This window comes from Oryctolagus cuniculus, chromosome 18, assembly GCF_964237555.1.
Source record: "Oryctolagus cuniculus chromosome 18, mOryCun1.1, whole genome shotgun sequence".
In the NCBI taxonomy this organism is placed as follows: domain Eukaryota; kingdom Metazoa; phylum Chordata; class Mammalia; order Lagomorpha; family Leporidae; genus Oryctolagus; species Oryctolagus cuniculus.
The window spans coordinates 32042387-32060866 of NC_091449.1; the positions used below are offsets into that span (position 1 = coordinate 32042387).

The 18480-nt window shown below is 44.0% G+C and overlaps 1 protein-coding gene across 2 annotated transcripts in view; it reads left to right on the forward strand.

Annotated features, from left to right (window-relative positions):
• The window catches only part of LONP2 (lon peptidase 2, peroxisomal), a 108259-nt gene that overhangs the window by 62163 nt on the left and 27616 nt on the right, over positions 1-18480 (forward strand). For both annotated transcript variants that reach the window (XM_002721344.5, XM_017350875.3), the window contains 3 exons: positions 1282-1432; positions 2844-2970; positions 7493-7626. In XM_002721344.5, the coding sequence (XP_002721390.2) occupies positions 1282-1432; positions 2844-2970; positions 7493-7626 (412 nt within the window). The remainder of the gene's footprint in view (positions 1-1281; positions 1433-2843; positions 2971-7492; positions 7627-18480) is intronic.

The window sequence follows — 18480 nt, forward strand, 5'->3', positions numbered from 1 at the left end:
AGAGCTATTGATATTTTGTTCATAATAAACATGAAGATTTTACTTAAAGATGTTTTTAAGTCAGTTTTTTGCTGTGTAATTTTTACTAGTTTACTCTTATTTTAAATTACTCTTTTAGTTTAAGAATTTATACCAGACTTTCTGCTAATGTTTGAGGTCAAATATATTGAAATTATTTTACCAATTAATTTAACCTAACAATGTAAAAACACTCTACATATTTACCATATATTCCCATAGTATTTGGATAGAATGTGTTGCCAAGAAGAGAATGGGCTCTGCAGGGTTGGTAACTGATAATGGTCACACTGTAGGAGTCATTCATAAATAGACTTAAGAAAAAAAATTCTAAAGGATGATTTTGGGATCCAGCATGTAGGTGCAGCGGGTGAAGCCACTATCTGCGACATTGGCATCTCATGTGAGCCCTGGTTCAAGTCTTGGCTGCTCTACTTCTCATCCAGTTCTCTGCTAATGCACCTGCGAAAGCAGTGGACAATGGCCCAAGTGTGTGGGCCCCTGTACCCATATGGGAGACCCAGATGAAACTCCTGGCTCTTGGCTTCAGCTTGGCACAGCACTAGCCGTATTGTTTTGGGAGTGAACCAAGGAATGGAATATCTCTGTCCTGTCTCTTCCTCTTTCCCTGTAACTCTGCCTTCCAAATTAAAAAAAAAAAATGTGATTTTTGCTTTTTTTGCTGTTATATATTTTCAGCAGTTTTTGACCTTGAACATATTTCATTTAAAAGAATATTTAGAGGCCGGCGCCACGGCTCAATAGGCTAATCCTCCACCTGCGGCACCAGCACACTGGGTTCTAGTCCCGGTCGGGGCGCCAGATTCTGTCCTGGTTGCTCCTGTTCCAGGCCAGCTCTCTGCCGTGGCGCAGGAATGCAGTGGAGGATGGCCCAAGTGCTTGGGCCCTGCACCCGCATGGGAGACCAGGAGAAGCACCTGGCTCCTGGCTTCGGATCAGCGTGGGGTGCCGGCCGCAGTGCACCAGCCACAGTGGGCACTGGTGGCCCAATGGAAAAGGAAGACCTTTCTCTCTGTCTCTCTCTCATTGTCTACTCTACCTGTCAAAAAAAAAGAATCTTTAGAATATGGAAAGGCAGAGGAGGATGTTCAAGCTTTACTGTTAGCCTAGTGTTTCCCAAACTACGCTGAGCAGCATCATCAATCTTGCTATCAGCTTTGACGGCAGTTTTGTGTGTTTTAATTTATGCAGCTTTCTGTTGGAGGTAGTAACTTTGCTTAAATATTTGTTGTTTTCCTCCAGGTTTTGGATCCTGAACAAAACCATAACTTCACAGATCATTATCTAAATGTGGCCTTTGACCTTTCCCAAGTTCTTTTTATAGCCACTGCCAACACCACTGCTACTATTCCACCTGCTTTGCTGGACAGGATGGAGATCATTCAGGTCCCAGGTATCTGATTCATGAAGAAAACCATTGTTTGATGTGTCTTGCCTTTCTGAGCATAACTCTTTAAAATTAGTCATGCTGTGGAGTTCATTTGCCAACTCAGGTACCTTCCTGTTACCTGTGGGGGTTACATTTCGAGAGCCCCAGTGAGTGCATGAACCTGCAGATATAATGAACACTATACAGGTCTACATGATGTTTTCTCCTGTTCATACATACCTATGATGAGTTTCAGGTTATAAATTAGTCACAGTAAGAGATAAACAACAGTGATTAATTTAAAAACCAAGTACAGGTGTTCTCATGGTCGGGTTAGCTTCCCAGCTATCCAATGTTGAACTCTTTACCAGCTCTCTGGGAAAGTGTTCTGTCATCACTTGTTCTGAGTCAGAGGTGGTTCCTGGAGAATAACTGGACTTTCCCATGTTAAATCTGGCCTCACTTTTACAAAAAAGTACATGGTGCTTCTAAATTCCTCTTTTTAGTTGGATCTGTGGTGAAGTCACATAATACCTTTTTACCATGTCTTCCCTGGAGTGTGCAAAATACACACTTTCATTATGTACAGCAAATAAATTCTAGTGTTTTTCATCCTAAGAGATCAAGTATCAGTGGGTATTTGTTAAAATGAAAATAGAGTAGAAGCTAAATATATTTAAAGAATCTAAAATAAATGTGTTCTAAATGTATTTTTCATATTAATCTGTATTTTTTACTGTTAAATGAATGACAGTTGGATCCCTTAATGATCTGTAAGCCCTATAGGTTCTTATATTCAGTTTGAAAATACAGTTAGGAGTAAACCATTGATTTTGTGTGTTTACAAGACTAACATGAGTAATGAGACCCAATTGCCTGGAAATTCCAAATTGAGCAGCAAATCCATAAGATACACTGATGTGAAGTGAAATAATCTAGACGGCTACTACAGATTTGGGTGTCCTGTCTTCTGGCTTTTCCAGTATTTTTTAATATTTTTCTAGTCAAAAGATGTCTTACCAACTCACGTTTTTAATTTTTGCTTGTAAAATGGAAAGGACACATTAGGCAGAATTTATTTTAATGAATTTAAAGACAAAGTAAATTTTTCCTTATTCAGGCTATTAAATAAGTAAGAACACAAAGTCTTAAATATATTAACATATGTAAGCATATAGATTTTTTTCATTCAAACATATAGAAGCAAAACTTTTATTGGATGCAAGGGGCATCTTAGTTTTTATTTTGTTGCTGAAATGTACAGTTCTGGTTCTGGAAACAACTGTTCTGGAGCCCTCCCTCAGTCATGAATTTGAAAATTCCTTGAATTTTGGAGCCTTTCATGATCTCTTGAATCTGCATTTGGTTCACTTTGGAAGCACGGAATTGTGGGAGCTCCATGAATAATTACCAAACAGAATTTCTTCCTTTCCAGGGTATACCCAGGAGGAGAAGATAGAGATTGCCCATAGGCACTTGATCCCAAAGCAGCTGGCGCAACACGGGCTGACCCCGCAGCAGGTTCAGATCCCTCAGGCCACTACTCTGGACATCATCACCAGGTTAGTCAGCCATCCCGAGGCTTGCTCATGCTTCCGTCTGCAAAGGAGATTGTTGGACTGGCATCTACAGCATCCATTTCTCTTTGTCCCACAACTTCCCAATAATCATTGCTGTACCTGGAGATTCACCCAGGTTCTGTGTTGGACAGGAATTCATAAAGAACACAGAATTTCTTCAAAGCTGAGGACCATCATTGAGCTAGAGTTTAGTTTGTCTTTTTTAAAAAATTATTTTATTTGAAGGACTTATAGATGGAAATGGTTGGGAGCCGGGAGCTCAATCGGAGTCTCCCATCTGGGTTGCAGGGACCCAGCTCCTGGAACTGCTGTCCACCAGGATATGCATTAGCATGGAGTTGGAATTCAGAGTGGCTCTGGGACTGGAACCCAGGCACTCCAGTACATATGCAATATCTCAAGTGGCATCTTCTATTTTTTTTTTTTTTTTTTTTAGGATTTTTATTTATTTATTTATTTATTTGAGAGAATGAGTTTCAGAGAGAGGGAGAGACAGAGAGTTCTGTCTGCTGGCTCACTCCCCAAATGGCCACAACAGCCAGAGCTAAGCCAGTCTGAAGCCAGGAGCCAGGAGCTTGCTCCAGGTCTCCCATGCGGATGCAAGGGCCCAAGCACTTGGGCCATCCTCCAGTGCTTTCCCAGGTCATAGCAGAGAGCTAGCCCGGGGAGTGGAGCAGCTGGGACACAAACCAGTATCCATATGGGATGCCGGTGCTGCAGGGGGAGGTTTAGCTCACTATGCCAGAGTGCTGGCCCCTCAAGTGGCATATTAACTGCGGTACCAGACAACCACCCCCAGAATTTCTTTGTCCCAATAACAATAAGAGATTAATCTGAAAAGTTAAGAACCAAACATGTGGAAAGATCTTGAAAGTTGTTGAATTCTCTTAAGAAGTAAAATGTTAGTTTGAGACATCTGTTTTAGATTATTCAGATTTTCTTTTTTGACTGAGGGATTTAAAAAAATCCATAGAGTTTTGGTTGAGAATTAACACTGGAATAATAGAGAATGTACTTTCCCAAGTTTGCTACTAAGTGCTTAAGCCTGGGACAAACAGTACATAAATTATCTGAGCAGAATATTGCTTAGTGTACTTTGTAGACTGCCTGTTTGCATGGAAAATGCACCCTTCTGAGAATTTAGATCTATCCTAGCCTCTAGTTGTTTGCGTGCCTTGATGTTACAGAGCCGTTGCATCATCCGGCAAGTGTGGCAGGTGCCAAGCACTCCTCATACAACCCTTCTCTGGGAACTGCTTTCTCCAGAAATGTGAAGACCGTCTTGAACTTTGGCTTAGAGATTGGTCAATCAGACTACCGTGAAATCTATGCCAGCCTTCCCATGGGCGCCTTGAAATATGTATTCCAAATAGGAAGACTCTGTGATCTCGAAGTTCCTTTTCTTCACTTGCTGTGTGATGTACAGTGCAGATAATGCCAAAAGAAATAAATCGGGTGATTTATATGCCAGAGTCTTCCAACAATAGCATTAATTCCAGATGATAATCATGATGTCTTTGGGTCATTGTCAACAAGTCACTTAACTCTGAATAACTGCCCTATCTGTAAAGTGTACATAATGGCAAAAAAGCCCCTATCTTATCTGAATCTGAGTAAGAGGTCTTGGTGCTTATTATTTGTGCTTCCTCATTGTTACCTGGAGAAATAGTTCCTTTTTTATAAACTTCATAGCTCAAAACGTCACATCTCATAAAAGCTGTGGGCATCAGAAGTCTCTCAGAGCAGTTTAATTAGTTTTAATACAAGCATTGTTTTAATAAAGCAGAACACATATGTGCTACTTAAGATAAATATTGCAGGCCAGCGCTGTGTCTCAGTAGGCTAATCCTCCACCTGTGGCGCCTGCACACCAGGTTCTAGTCCCGGTCGGGATGCCGGATCTGTCCCGGTTGCCAGATTCTGTCCCAGTTGCCCCTCTTCCAGGCCAGCTCTCTGCTATGGCCCAGGAGTGCAGTGGAGGATGGCCCAAGTGCTTGGGCCCTGCACCCACATGGGAGACCAGGAGAAGCTCCTGGCTCCTGCCTTCGGATCAGCGCGGTGCGCCAGCCGCAGCAGCCATTGGGGGGTGAACCAACAGAAAAGGAAGACCTTTCTCTCTGTCTGTCTCTCTCTCTCTCACCGTCCACTCTGCCTGTCAAAAACAAATAAATAAGTAAATAAGATAAATATTGCATAGGTAGTGGGGTGCCAAACCTAGGACATACAGTATTAGTGTTTGAGTTTTCACCTTGGGGGCATGTCATGGTCATGAACCCTTCACATTCTAGTCATCCTCACCTCCCTTCTCAAACTCTTCCAGTTCTAGGGTACTTACTGCCAACAACCTCTTGGTGAGGACTAATTATTACAAAGATACTGTGTGTAATCACTTCTCTGCAATTTTCCACTCTGTCTTAGATGGGAGCCCTGGAATCTAAGCGTGATTCCTCCCTGGTACAGTCCTTTCAGCACTAAAAACAGTGCTGCCAGTCTGTGCCCTGTGAGTGTTCTCTTCAAACTGCACACCCCTGTTTTCTGGGCCATTCCCCTGGGCCTGGCCTCAAAGCTTGTCACCACCTGGTTAGTCGTCTCTGGCTGCGTCCTGACCGTCAGTTTGCTTCTTGCAGCGGAACACAGTGTTTCAGATGTAGCCTGACAGTTCATGCATAGGATGGCTGTGTTTCTTTTACCCTGACTCTATTGTTTTATGATTATATCTAGATTCTTAACATTTTTTAGATTAATCTGTTGCCCCAGAGTGAATTTCTGCCAACTCAGTATATTCCATTTTGTATTTATAGAGCTGAATTTTTTAACCAAAATATGGAAGTTTGTAATTATGTACATTTTTATTAGCTTTAGCTACCATTAATTTTGACTATCATTAAACACATCAATTTCATGTCCTCTGAAAGTTGGCGAATGTAGCATTTTTATGTTCGAATTGTTATGAGAAGTAGCCAATCCCCACTTGACCTGTGTGACATTTCTTTTCCAGTTTAAAGATGATCTTAAATAGGGAATGATGTGGCTACTTTCTGAGTCATCTGATAGTGATAGCTGCAGTTAGTTCCTAGCCCACTGTTGCTCTGCATTCATAAGATACTATTTTTTGTTGTTGTCCTTGCTTTTAGCAAGTTCCAAATCATTCTGAACATGGTTCTGTTTCTGCATACGTGTGCTGCTGCCTCATGAGCTTCCTCAGTCCTGTTGCTATCATCTTTTGTCCAGACCCTTAAAACTGAGATATCTAGGAAGCTACCATGAGTTCTGTTTTTTTAATTTGAGAGGGATGAAGGTTGGGAGGGAGGGAGAGAGAGAGAGAGAGAGCGAGCTCACATTTGCCACTTCATTCCTCAAATGTCTGGAGCCAGGTCTCCCTGATGGGTGGCAGAGAGCCATCACCTGCTGCCTCCCATGATGCACAGTAGCGGGAAGCTGGGATCAGGAGCAGAGCCAGGTCTTGACGCCAGGCACTGTGATGTGGGATGCAGGTGTCCAGTGGACGCTTTAACTGCCGAGCCAGATGCCCGCCCCAGCTTGTTTGTTTGTTAAGATGCCTCCTCGTTTCCTTCCTCATTGGAATTGTGTGCAGCTATTAATGTGGGCTTTACGTCTTTCTACCTCTGGGTAAGTTTGACTTTAGAACATTTGACCAAGGCTCTTATCTAGCTATTCTCAAGACTTTTACAATCTGCTTTCCTAAGTCAGAGTATGTGTCTAAGTGTCTAAATGCCTGATCAAATCCAGTTTTTCATATTAAGCTGCATTCTTTGCCTGATGTTGCCTATTCAAATCCATCCAAGGCTGAGTGACTAGAAATGCCTACACTGTATAATGGTTTATGGAATTACCTATAGAATTTGATCTAATATATAAGTTTTGAAAGCAGCTCTGTTTAAGCACATGTAGAGTCTGTTTCACAAAATTTCAGTGCTTGCATCACTTGTCATGTTTTCTTCCTTTAGGAATCTCCACGATGAAAATACACCAAGAGGATTGCCATAGTTCCTAGTAAAAATCTGGTTTCTGTCTCAGATTTTTTTTTTTGCTTTAGTTGGACAAAGAATGCAATTTTCTGATTCTTACAGCAACATTTCAAGAATAAATTTATCTAGAATTTTTCTTAAATGGATAAGCTTTATTTAAGAAAACTTAAACATATCATCAAGGAGTAATTGGTGTTTTTTGTGTTACCAAATTTATTTTAGTGATATAAATTTATTAATCAGAGACTTTAGGTATAGAGTAATAGTTAAAGATAATCTGTATAAAGGAAATGCTTGTGGCTGAAAATACATCTGAATGAGAAATAAGAAGTCCTTAATGAGGCATTGTAAGTGTGAAGTTAGTACCCAAAAATAATAATGAACTTTTAAATGTATACTGTTACTTAAGTAAAAAAAAAAAAAAAAAAAAAAAAAAAAAAAGTTGATCACATTATGTCTGTCTATTTTTACAGGTAGTATGTAGTCAAAGATAAAATATTTTTCTTTGATGACAGGTATACCCGAGAGGCCGGAGTCCGTTCGCTGGATAGAAAGTTTGGGGCCATTTGCCGCGCTGTCGCCGTGAAGGTGGCAGAAGGACAGCACAAGGAGGCCAAGCTGGAGCGCCCTGATGGCACTGGAGGAGAAGGTCTGTGACCTCGTCTGTGACTGGGCTTGGAGGGAAGGCAGAAGTCACGCTGGCTGTGGAGGGGTCGTGGCAGGTAGTCCTTGGAGCAGTGGCACATGGTACTCACAGGTAGATGCCTCCAATGAGTTAGTAATAACCTAGTACTCGATGTATTTTATCCAGAGATTCCCTTGTACAAATATGAGGAGTCTTCAATATGTTCATGGAAAATATGTTTTATGGAAAAACTATGCATAGATTGCAGTTTTTTGCACCAAATAAACATTTTTTAATTCCATTTTCCATGAACTTAAAAAAAAAAAAACAGATTTATTTACTTATTTGAAAGGAAGAGTGACAGAAAGAGGGAGAGAGAGATTTTCCATTTGCTGCTTTACTTCCTAAATGGCTGAAACAGTTCTGCTGGGTCAGGCCAAAATTAGGGGCCAGGAACCCCATCTGAGTTTCTCATGTAGGTGGGAGGGACTTAAGTACTTAAACCATTATTTGCTGCTTCCCAGGCACATTAGCAGGGAGCTGGATCAGAAGCGGGGTAGGCAAGGTTCGAACTGATGCTCCGATATGGGATGCTGGTATTGTCAGTGGCGGCTTAACGCAGTGTAGCAGAATGCCTACCCATCCATGAACTCACTGTTTAAAGAATTATTTATTTATTTTGAAAGGCAGAGTTACAGAGAAAGAGGAAGTGACAGAGAGAGAGAGAGAGAGAGATCTTGCATCCACTGATTCGCTCCCCAGATGACTGCAACAGCCAGCACTGGGCCAGGCCGAAGCCAGGAGCCAGGCGTTTCATCTGGGTTTCCCATGTGGGTGGCAAGGGCCCAAACGCTCAGGTCATCTTTGTTGCTTTTCCCAGGCCGTTAGCAGGGAGCTGGGTTAGAAGTGGAGCAGCTGGGACACAAACCAACACCCCAACACCCTTGTGGGATGTGGCAGCACAGGCAGTGGCTTTTATCTGCTACGCCATAGCGCTAGCCCCTCCGTGAACTTTTGAAGTGTCTTTGTAGTATAGAGTTTTGTTTGTTTGTTTGTTTAGAATTTATTTCATTTTTTTGAAAGGCAGGATGTCAGAAATCTTCTGTTTGCTGGTTCATTCCCCAAATGGCCACAGTGGCTGGGGTTGTTTCAGGCTGATGCCAGGAGCCTGGAACTCCATCCAGATTTCCCACATGGGTGGCATGAACCCAAGCACTTGGGCCATCTTCCACTGCCTTGCCCAGTCAGGCCCTGCAGTCAGGCCCCTGTAGCTCAGAGTTTTAATTGGACTAATAGTCAGTACTAATGCTTATAGAGTGTAGTAACTTTCTTCAAATTTCTTCCTGATCCAGTTGTTAAGCCTTTGAATAATTTATAGCATAAACCATTGTATAGCATTTAAAAATCCAAACTGGCCAAGTATGACAAGGGCATATCTTTGTTCAGTGGAATGGCTTCATATGCAATCATGTGTTTTTCTCCTACCTTTTCTTTTACATAGAACCAAATGTAATTCCAGTGTTTTTTCTTAAAAAATAATTGTGGAGGCAGTGGCATGAGGAGCACTCTGCTACTGGAATTAGTCAGATGTGAATATTGCCCTTAGCACTCAGTTAAAATGTTCTAACTTCTTGCACCAGAATTTTAAGGGGTCTCAGTTCATCATACCAGGTTGTTATGCAGTTTGCCAAAACTTGCTTTTGACAAACTGGACTTGAGTATTGGAGAATTGAACATTTCCTTCATGGAAGGAGACATTATTATTAGATGTCCTACCGTTTCCTTGGTTCTTTCTGGAAAGCAGTTGGATGAATGTGATCTACAGACTATACCATGTTGTAGGCCTAATGCAACAGGCACAGTTAGACATCTTCCTTGTTTAGGGTCAGCAGTGTGGCACAGTAGGCTAAGCTGCAGCTTATGATGCTACCATCCCATATGAGTGGCACTTTGAGTCCTGGCCGCTCTGCTTCTGATTCATCTCCCTGCTGATATGCCTGGGAAAACAACAGAAGATGGCCCAAATACTTGTGCCCCTGCCACCCTTGTGGGAGACCCAGATGGAGTTCCAGACTCCTGGCATCAGCTTGGTCCAGCCCTGGCCATTGGAGTGAACAAGTAGATGAAAGATTGATCTCTCCCTCTCCCTCTCCCTCTCCCTCTCCCTCTCCCTCTCCCTCTCCCTCTCCCTCCCTCTCCCTCTCCCTCTCCCTCTCCCTCTCCCTCCCTCTCCCTCTCCCTCCCCCTCCCCCTCTCCCCCTCCCCCTCCCCTCCCCCTCCCCCTCTCCCCCTCCCCCTCCCCTCCCCCTCCCCCTCTCCTGCTGATCACAGCACACTTAACAGCAGTAACATCAGAGTAGATTTTTCACATAATGCTGTTTCTGTGTGATGCTTCCCCCTTGCTCCCATTATGTCTGGGGTAAGCCTCTTGTGTTGCACCTGAGCAAGGTCATGCCCTTGTGATATGGGGCACGGATAGAAATACTGAGCTTTAAAGGTCTCTCCTACAAATGTTAAAGCTTTGGTTCTTACCTGTTAATGTGTGACTGTGTCCCCTGAAGTTCATGTGTTGGAAACTTAATGCAACAGTGTTGGGAGGTGGGCCTTTAAGGGGTGATTAGGTCATGGGGGCTCTGACCTACAGAGTAGATATATGCTGTTATTTGGGGAGTGGGTTCATTACCACAGGAGTGGGTGATAATTAACCTGATAAAAATAAGTGTGGTCCCCTTCACCTCCCTCCTATGCACACTGGCTTGCCGTGTGCAAGCAAGCAGGCAGGACCTCACCAGATGCCGCCCCTCCATCTTGAGCTTTCTGCCTCTGTAACCCTGGAGCAAACCTATTTCTGTGCCTTGTGGACTGCCCAGTCTGTGATGTTCTCTTCCAGCAGCACAGGACACACTCGGAGTCCTCACCCACACTTGGAGGAGTGCCGTGGCCTCCTGGGCCTTTCTGGGGTTTTGTGGCTACTGATTTCCCCCCACACACCCACAGGCGCTGAGGTTTCTGCTCTCTCTCACCCACTCAGTGTTGGCTTCATTTTGTCCATCCATTTTCTTATTTCTTTTTAAAGATTTATTCATTTGGTAGGCAGAGATATCTTCTATCTGCTGGCTCACTCCCCTGTTGGCTGCAACAGCCAGAGCTGGGCCAATCCAAAGCCAGGAGCTAGGAGTTTCTTCCAAGTCTCCCACGCAGGTACAGGGGCCGAGTGACTTGGGATGTCTTCTACTACTTTCCCAGGCCAAAGCAGAGAGCTGGATCAGAAGTGGAGCAGCTGGGACTTGAACCGGCGCTCATATGGGCTGCCGGCACAGCAAGTGGTAGCTTTACCCACTGCCCCACAGCACTGGGCCCCCATCCATTTTCATTTCTAAAATTTTGTCAGCACCTCTTATTAGCTGTTGTCTTCTTTCTGGTTCTTTTGGTTCTTGCGGGTTAATACCTTTTTAATTAATTTTAGTAGGATTTAGACAGGAAGTATAAAGCTAATGCATGTTCAAAGTACCATTTATAGAAATCTGCATTTTTTTTTTTTGACAGGCAGAGTGGACAGTGAGAGAGAGAGAGACAGAGAGAAAGGTCTTCCTTTTTGCCATTGGTTCACCCTCCAATGGCCGCCGCGGCCAGCACGCTGTGGCCGGTGCACTGCGCTGATCCGATGGCAGGAGCCAGGTACTTATCCTGGTCTCCCATGGGGTGCAGGGCCCAAGCACTTGGGCCATCCTCCACTGCACTCCCTGGCCACAGCAGAGAGCTGGCCTGGAAGAGGGGCAACCAGGACAGAATCCGACGCCCCGACCGGGACTAGAACCTGGTGTGCTGGCGGCGCAAGGCGGAGGATTAGCCTAGTGAGCCGCAGCGCCGGCCTGAAATCTGCATTTTTTAAAACCCTCATAGGTGAGGACAGTTCTAGCAAAAGTGGAAGTCACTGGTATAGCTGACAGTGGCAGTGGAGAAGTGAGACATTTGTCTAATTCTGAATGTAAGACCCAGGTCCTGATGTTTCCGAATTCCTCTTTGTATCCTTACAACGCTCACTTGTGCTGTGGCCTAGCAGCTGAGCCCATGTCTTTTTGTTGTCTGTGATATAATTGAAAGAGGTTGGAAGAACTTGACACACTTTGAAAGTTGCATTTAAGATTTAGGTGGTATGCTTTAGAATTTATAATAAGACATTCAGGAGGAGTCGATGTGAAAAGAAACTTACTGTAGTTCTAATACACTGCTTCATGTTTGCACATACATCCATTAGCACATTTCTGATAATATCTGTGATTGTGTTAGCTATTTAAAAATAACCTACAAGTATTTAAGGTCTTGTCCAAACAGCTTGTTAGCCTTTTGAGAGCATATGGTTTTTCGTGGTAATGTTCATTTGTTGTTGTTTTTTAATCCATGATCACAGAATACCTCCTAAATGATAATGTAGGTAAACAGATTTGGGTGGTAGAGATAAGAATGAGGACATTCAAATGTATAAACAAGATAAACACTTACCTCCAGGATAATATTGGATGTAGTCCTTAATAGAGATGCAGATAGGGACTAATATTCTATGATGGAAGATCCCTTTAAGTTACTGTAAATGACTGCCCCCCACACCTTAGTGTAATTATAAGGTTTCCTGAAGATGTCCTGTGTATGACTTCAGCCAAGCCAAAGGAAAAATTTCTACACAAGAGTCTACATTTTCATGTCAGGATTCAAGTGGAGCTCAGTAACTGAAAGTGTCTCATTAAGAAATGAATGATATAAAATTAGAGTATAAAGTAAAACAGTTTATTTATTTATTTATTTGACAAGCAGAGTGGATAGTGAGAGAGAGACAGAGAGAAAGGTCTTCCTTTTGCCGTTGGTTCACCCTCCAGTGGCCGCCACAGCTGGCGCGCTGTGCTGATCCGAAGGCAGGAGCCAGGTGCTTCTCCTGGTCTCCCATGTGGGTGCAGGGCCCAAGCACTTGGGCCATCCTCCACTGCACTCCCGGGCCACAGCAGAGAGCTGGCCTGGAAGAGGGGCAACCGGGACAGAATCCGGCACCCTGACCGGGACTAAACCCAGTGTGCAGGCGCCGCAGGTGGAGGATTAGCCTAGTGAGCCGCGGCGCCGGCCTGTCTCTCTCACTGTCTCTGTCTGTCAAAAAAAAAAAAAAAATATATATATATATATAAAAGATTTATTTATTTATTTGAAAGTTAGTTACACAGAGAGAGAAGGAAAGGCAGAGAGGGAGAGAGAGGTCTTCCATTCGCTGGTTCACTCCCCAAATGGCCATAATAGCCGGAGCTGTGCCGATCTGAAGCCAAGTGTCAGGAGCTTCTTCTGGGTCTCCCTCGGGTGCACGGGCCTAAGGACTTGCACCATCTTCCACTGCTTTCCCAGGCCACAACAGAGAGCTGGTTCAGAAGTGGAGCAGCTAGGACTAAAACCAGCACCTATATGGGATGCCAGCACTGCAGGTGGCAGTCTTACCCGCTATGCGACAGCACAGGCCCCTCTGAGATATTTATTGGTTTGAAGGGGGATAGCACATGACTAAAGTATCATTCTGCTTTTTGTCTGCCTTTAGCCAAAAAAAAGTCCATGTATTCAGTTTTGCATACTTGGCATATTTCTCTGTAGAGTTAGGGAAATGTCCATTTGTTCAAGTACTCGTGGACCATATGTGTCCAATTAATATCTAGTAAGATTTTGTCTCAGAAATTTTCATGGAAAACTGACAGTAACTTTGAGATTTGACCCTGATCCCCATTCATAAATCTCTTCCCAACATTCTCTGATAAACACTATGCCTTGCTTGTTTTACTGTGTTAGACAACTCAGATGATCATGTGACTGAGTATGGTTTTACTAATGTTTATTCATCTTTGGATTTCTGACCTTGAATCTGTGGGCTAAATTCATTCTCCAGTTTTAGAAAAGTTCCATCTATTATCTCTTCACATATCCTCCTTCTCTTGTTCTCTTTCATCTGGGACTCCCAATAAGTGGCCTTGTAACTGTCTCTTATCCTCTGCTCGTTTTTTATTAATTTTTCTAATTCATGTTAGCCATTCTGTTTTACCCTGTGTCCAGAGCTCATTACTATCTTCTGCTATTTCCAGTCCTCTGTTAACCCTATAGAACTTTCTGTCAAGGATATTGCATGTTTTACTTTTAGAATATCCATTTGATTCTTTAGTTATCTGTAGATTCCAGTAGGTTCTCTACTGAAATTCTCTATTATTTCATCCAGGTTTTTCTTCCATTTTCTTGGAGATGCTAATCATGGTTTTTAAAGTGCCTATCCCAACCCATGTGTCTGTTGCTATTGGGTTTTTTGTTGGTGCTTGGTGATTTTTAGTCATTTGTTCTGATTTTTTAACATTCCTTCTGTTGTTTTGTTTCTTGTTTGTTTTTTACTGATTGTTAGACATCATGAATGAAAAATAAAGTTCTATCAGTTACAGTTTTCCCAAGAGTTACTCTGAAGGTAGCTGGCAGACACTCTGATCCTGTCCGGGCTTAATGGGATTTTGTTTGGTTGGTTTGTTTTTCGGTTTGTTTTCCAAAGATTTATTTATTTGAAAGGTAGAGTTACAGAGCAAGAGGGAAAGAGACAGGTCTTCCATCCACTGGTTCACTCCCCAAAAGGCTGCAATGGACTGCTCTGGGCTAGGCCAAAGCCAGGAGCCAGGAGATTCTTCTGGACACTTGGACCATCCTTCACTGCTTTCCCAGGCATATTAGCAGGGAGCTGGATTGGAAGTGGAGCAGCCAGGATACAGCCTTTACTGCTAGGATGTGTACTCCAAGGATGCAGTTCATATTCCTTAGGATGTGACCCCCTACTTCTGAACTCTCAGCAGAAGCCACAGTCAGGTTCCTGGCCTCCAAGCTGCTCTTTTCTCTGGGTTTCTTGAAGTCCAGCCCTGAATGGGCTCGAGTTGGAATGAGTCAGCAGCACAAGGCGGGGATTTGGAATGTGGATTTTTTTTTTTTTTTTTTTTTTTTTAGCTCCTTCTTTCTGGTCCCCTCCATTCTGAAATTTTGCTCCTCCTCTCAGAACAAATCTACAGCAGCAGTCCCAGCTGCTTTGGCAACCTTGAAATCAGAGTTACTTTTGACTAAATCATTTCATGAACATCGCACTATTCTGACCATTCTAAGTTATGGTAATACTCCATTCTGCCCCCTATCCCAAAGTAAGGAGGGAAAAAAAGCAAAAGGTGAAAACCTTTGAAGAGCTACAGCCTTCGTTTTGTAGCTTTAGGTCACCACTTCACATGTACTTGGCTATTACAGAATCTCTGCTCTGACTCGGTTTGGTTCATGAATCCTTTCGCAGCATTCCCCAGTACACTATGCCTTGCCTGTCTGACCCAGTTAACAGACATATCTGTATAAACTCAGTTCTCCATTTCCCAGTGCATAGGAAAAGAGAAGCTGTAAATTGGGAAAAGGACTGGTGGTGGGGTGGTTTGAGTCATAAGCAGTAAAGTCTGATGTCAGTGAAGACAGGCCTGTCCTCCTATGACAGAGTCCCTGAAGCCCCCGCTGACCACAAATCTGTCTCACTCTATGACACTTTCTGTTCAGTCTGGATCCCATTTTGCCTGAGTTGCATTTTGACATGTATTGTTTCCCTGGTGCTTTTGCCTTTTGTGGGACAGTGAAATCAACCTGATGTCTTGAAAAAAGGTAGATACTATATCCTTGATGCTTTGATATATCCTTTCAAGATAACCTCCCAATCACAAATGCATTCAAGGGGTGGATCTTTAGCCTAGCTGCTAAGACATCAGTAAAGATGCTTGTGTCCCACATAGAGTATCTGGGTTCAATTCCCAACTCTGGCCCCTGATTCCAGTGCCTGGAGTTTAAGGAGTTGGGCTCTGTCAACCACATGAGAGACCTGGACTGCGTTCCCAGCTCCTTGTTTCAGCCCTGACCTAGCCCTGACTACCCAAGCATTCGGACAGTTAGCCGCAAAAGGGAGCTCTCTGTCTGTCTCTCTCTTTCTGTTTCTTAACCTGTCAAATAAACAAATGTTTTTAAAAGTTGTTCAGGATTTGAATGTTACAGCACTAGTTCTCTTCATTTGCTGACTAATTCTCCTAGTGCACCAGACTCCTGACTGTTGGCGAGAATGGGGGGGGGGGGGAGAGGAGTGTGTGTAACCTGCCACTTGAGCAAGTCTGCGTGGTGCAGAGGGTTAGGATGCCATGGAAAGCCACATGCTAGCAGGTTTGCGTTTGCTCTCTGCTCTGTGCTTGCAGCATCTGCGTCCACTCGCTGTCTGCGCTAGCTCTTCTTCCCTTAGCTTCTCCCAGAATCCCATCCTCCAGGAGGAATCGGTTCTCCATGGGACTGCCTTCAGAAATCTTTGTGGCTTCTGCCATCGACTTCTCGAACCCTAAGAGTGTTTTATGCTGGTTATTTGAAGTGTGGCTTCCTCCTAACCAGAACAGGAAACAGTCCCTGCGGGAAAATCCAGTAATTTTGTTTGTTTCAACATTTTTTCTTAAAGTAGCCTTCTCCAGATCTGAAACGTAGTTATTGCTTGAGGAGCTGCTGCTGCGTGTGTATTTCTTACATTGATGGGGAATGCCATGTGTAACGTTTTTAGGAAGCAGGTTCTGTGCTTTGTGCAGCTTCTTGCTAAGTTCCTTTGTCTTTGTCTTGGAGCAGTCTTCTGTTGTTGCAGGATCTGTCTCTGTCTTTTGAATTTTTACATCAGTTACCTTAGCGCCCTGTAACAGATTGCCCCAGCATTTAGCAGATTAAAGCATTCACCACTTTGGTCATCTCGCGGCGTCTGTGGGTCGGGAGTCCAGAAGCAGCCTGATGGAGCCGTCCTGCCTGCAGACTTTTCCCGAGGCTGCAGTGGAGCTGTCAGCCAGCCGCAGGCCCTTGGAAGACTCCAGGCGCACTGCGTGGTTGTTCGCTGACCTCAGTTCCTCGCAACTGTCGGCCAGGATCTGCTTTCTTAGCTCGCAGGCCTCTCCCTCAGCCCGGGACAAGGCAGCTGGCTTCCCCCACGGGGCAGTATGTGAGGAAGGGGGAGGGACCCCAGGACAGAAGCCGCAGTCACTACTGCCATGTTCTCTTGGTCACACTCGCCCTGTTGCCCTGTGAGAGAAGGTGGAGATGGGATATTTGGGAGCCATCTTGAAGGAGACCTGGCTCCCACAGGTTTTTGTTTTTCCTTGAAGTTTTTATACATTTAATGTCTGTCAATACAATCTGTATTTTCCAGAGCTGAGATAGTTTAGGGTTCTAAAGAAAACCTGTGGTTTGGATTGTCCTAGAGAGTGGAGACTTCTCTACTTCAGAAACGGGGACAAAGAAAACAAATGAAACAGCCTGTATTTGTCAGCTCTTAATGTGGATTTTGTTGATGCCCTTGTTTGGGACAGAAAAACTTTGTTAGCTGTCTTCTGTGAAGCGAGGATAATTGAGAAGTTTCTTGTTACTTGGCTGCAGTTGTATATAAAGTCCTCAAACATTTTATCCTAAACCCCTTATCTTCCATTCTGGTTGGATTTAGAACCAGAAAGAGAATAATTTGTGTGTTTGCCTCTGAACCCAAAACCACAGGCCAGATGCCTCGCTTGATTACTGTGGGTTGTTAGAATACTCAGAAGTCAGAGTTTAACTGTTTCTGAAGAAAGGCCTGTGTCTGGTGGTAGGAGGCCTGTCTCACAGTGCAGGTCACAGGTTAACTGTTCTCACGGTGTCCGAATCACCGCGGACCTGCGTTTTCCTGTATGGAGGCAGCACAGCTTTGACAGTTCCTGCTTAAGTCTGTAGAGTTGACTGATTGTAAAGCCTGCACAGTTCCACAGTCATCACAGTCCACGATGCTTCTTCATCAGGAGGGTTGACTGATCCAGCATTGATGCCTGTGCATCAAGATTTGAATGTTAGACCTGTTGAATGCCCACCAAACTTGAGGGATTGCTTATTATAGACCCTGGGGAGTACAGACAGGGCTCAGAAGCTTCGGGTCAGGTTTGCCTTCCCGTGAGTTAATGCCTTGCTTCATCCTGCCCATGCGCATCTTCCCTTTGATGATATGTGGCTCAGCACACAGCATGGCGTTGTCAAGGACCTGAGGTTCCTTGGAGAAACGTGCGGCTCAGACACAGGGCGCTGGGCTCGCAGCACTAAAGCTGGGGGTTGTGGTGTTCTGTTAGAGTTGATTGGACTTTGCAGACACACCAAGATTATTGAAAATTAGAGAGCAAGACTTCCCGTGGCTCTGGTGGAGGTGTCGGGCAGTGTGCTCTGTGTGAGCATCTGAAGTCAGTTGGTGCGCTACAGTGGAGGTGGAATGATGTCCGTGTGCACCGCCAGCGTCATGAGGATCAACGTTCCTTCCCACTCTGACATTTACACTGATTCCTGATTGCTCCTTCCTCCATATTGGCTTAGTGTAAGACAAATCTCTGTGCCTAAACAGACTAGAAGGAAGCTGCAATGAAGAAAAAGCCTACTTACATGTGACATTTGTTATTTAAACTCTACTTGGGGACAGGAAAATAGAGTATTGACAGATAGTTACAGGGTCATTGTTTCATTTAATGAATCGTACAGAAAGATCGGGGGCATGTGTACACATGATCAAAACCAGCCTTTCTGAGTTACAGGAGTCCTGGAGCAGGCCTGTGGGGTTTTAAATATTACAAATGGTCTCTGCGTTTTAACTACTGTCCACATTCATCAGGAATGTTTTCTAGTTCTCTAATAGAGGAAATAAAGTGAATTGCAGACAGCCTGCTGAGAAGCAGGGGTACAAGTTCCCTTGTAGAGCTAGGGCCCAGTCCCCTGTCCTTGTTTGCATCAGTCCATCAATCAGTGAGTTGGGGGCCGGTCCCTGAATACTTACTGTAT